The 2,405-nt window shown below is 44.3% G+C and overlaps 1 protein-coding gene across 1 annotated transcript; it reads right to left on the bottom strand.

Moving 5' to 3' along the window:
• Positions 1 to 616: 616 nt before the first annotated feature.
• LOC115952562 lies at positions 617 to 1,819 on the bottom strand. Its single transcript, XM_031069735.1, has 2 exons — positions 1,606 to 1,819; positions 617 to 1,523 (listed from the first exon to the last, which is right to left on the bottom strand). Exons 1-2 carry the CDS (start codon positions 1,777 to 1,779, stop codon positions 867 to 869), a joined length of 831 nt encoding a protein of 276 aa, XP_030925595.1. The 5' UTR covers positions 1,780 to 1,819; the 3' UTR covers positions 617 to 866.
• Between the last annotated feature and the right edge of the window lie 586 nt (positions 1,820 to 2,405).

Here is a 2,405-nt window from a genome sequence, read left to right as displayed (position 1 = left end):
GACATGCTTTGGATAGATTAATTTTTCCCTTCGAATGGCTATATGTTAGGGCAAAATCTTGTTCATAACGGACTTTGTAAAATATATGTATTTACAGTAAGTTCGTTTCCTTTGTTAGCTACTTTGTTACCAGGTGTAATCACTCTAAACAACAATGATGTTCATTGCATCAAGAGTTCCAAATGGATGCCCATGAGCATCACTTAAAGCATTTACGAGCGTACTTGTATTTGTGTAAAAGTTGACCATCTCTTTGACCCTCATTAGCACCACTTACACCTATATGCATACTACAATATTGTGTGTGTTCATAGAATTAGGTTTATACTTTGCCGAGGTGATTAACTTAATAAAATTCACCTGATTTTTCTGCTAATCAATATGAAGCAAGACAATTGCCTTTTGATCAAGCAGATTAGTGAAAGAAATGCTACCTCATCATTATTTTTATTTGTTGGCTGAAATGGAAATGATATCGGCTTCGGTGCAGAAATCACAAGAAGAAAGGAAATATCCATAAACTTTCATTAAATAAAAGTCTTCATATGAAGCAGAGCAAGTACAAAAAAAGATAGATTGGTTACAAACTAAAAAAAAAAAAAGAAGAGGAGAACAGGGTTAGCCTATTTCTTCATCTTTATTACAAGTTTGTCCTTTAGATCCTTGAGAGGCTGAGTATTAGCCGATGTGGTGGACAGCATGACATCTTTCGGACCCTCTTTTGGAGGTATGGAGAGGGTTGCCAACACCAACTCCATATTCTGGGAAGCCTCTTTGTCTTTAGGATCCTTTGGAGCCATTGGAGGCAAGTCAGAGCCATGGGCTATTTCTTTGTTGCCTTCTTCTGCCTCTGTGGTACCCTTGGCTTACTGAACACCTTCTAGAGAAACATCAACTACAGGAGGATCCTTGGGTGGGCTGCTTTGAATCTCTCCAACCTCTGAGGACTCAGGGTCGGCCTTCGAGTCTGCGGAGCTTCGAGGGCGTATAGCCGGGGGATAGTAGACACTCTCTGCTTTCCTGAGCATGGAAGAAGCCTCAACCCTATCTTGGTTGAGGGCTTCGTCCCATGTCAGGGCACAGTAAGTTCTATAGACTGTAGGGACCTCAGCTCTAAGGGCATCCTCGATCTCCGCCACCCCGACCTCGTATCTGTGTTGCTCTGCTGCTTCTTTAGCCTTCACTGCCTCATCCTTGGTCTTTTCAGTTAGAGCCTTGGCCTTCTTAGCATCCCCCAATTTTTTCTGCAAGGCAGCAATTTGTTCCTTAACAGTAGCCAATTTATCCTCAGCATCTCGGAGGAGTAGCCGTTGGCTTTCGGCCTGTTTTTTCGCATTCTCTAAGGCTGCCGCGGTGGATTTTCTCTCCTTTATCTCCTCGTTTAGTTTGACTTTCAGCTCTTTGTTACTTTTCTCAGCCACGTGGAAGGCATCCACGGTTGCTGTCCTCTTTCCTTCTTTCTCTTTCATTTTTCGATGGGAGGATTCTACCATATTTTCAGTCCTAAAGACTGCCTGGGTGGCCTAAGAAGAAAAAGAAGTCAAGTTAAATAATAATAAAATAAAATACAAAACAAAAAAGAGGATTTAAAGTTAAAATAGTTACCAGGTCTCTTTTAAGCCCGAGAAAAACTTCATGCTGCCTCAAAGACCTGAGGTCAGCCATATCTTTGGGGAGGAGCAAATTTTGTTCCACGGCATGGGCTATGTACCCAATCGTCCCTTCTTGGAAGTCCCAGATTGAAGCTTCACAGGTTAAGGGGGCCCCATTTAGTTCCATGGCCGAAGCCCAGGTTGGAGTTGTAATTTGGTGCTCAGCCCTTCTGTCAGCTTCATGAGCCGACCTCGTCTACATGCCCCGGGGGTGCTAAGACCCCCTCTGGAGATCACCTTCCTGATGAGGGTGGCTCTTCCCAACATCCATAGCCTCCTTACCCTTGTCGTCCCTTTTTCTTTTATGGTCGGCAGGGGCGGTACGGGTTTGTTAAGCAGGAGGAGGGGTAGGAAGACGGGTCTGAGCTGGAGGCGGAGGAAGTTGGGATTGGCTGGACTTCCTGGATGCTTTTCCCCCAGGTTGGGATTCCAACAACTCTTGTACAGTAGACTTCTATTTCCTTTGAATTCCCATCTTGTTTGTTGAGATAATCACTTCTTCGGCCTCAAGAGCTGAAGGTTGGTAAAAAAACCTCATAAATGTCATCCGAGTCCGAGATGTCTACTATTTCTTTTTCTTTTTCTTCTTCTTCTTCTTCCTCGCCTTCCTCTTTGTTGGTGGGCCGAGAGGAAGTGGACTCACCGGTAGCCGGTTGGAGTGGAAAAGCCTTTTTGGGAATGCCCTCCGGGATGGTTTGAGAAGCAATATCACCTACTGTGATGGGTTAAGTAAGAAGGGTGCCTTCTGGAATA

Source organism: Quercus lobata, chromosome 7 (assembly GCF_001633185.2).
Source record: "Quercus lobata isolate SW786 chromosome 7, ValleyOak3.0 Primary Assembly, whole genome shotgun sequence".
Classification (NCBI taxonomy): Eukaryota; Viridiplantae; Streptophyta; class Magnoliopsida; order Fagales; family Fagaceae; genus Quercus; species Quercus lobata.
This window is presented reverse-complemented; position numbering and strand designations above follow the sequence as displayed.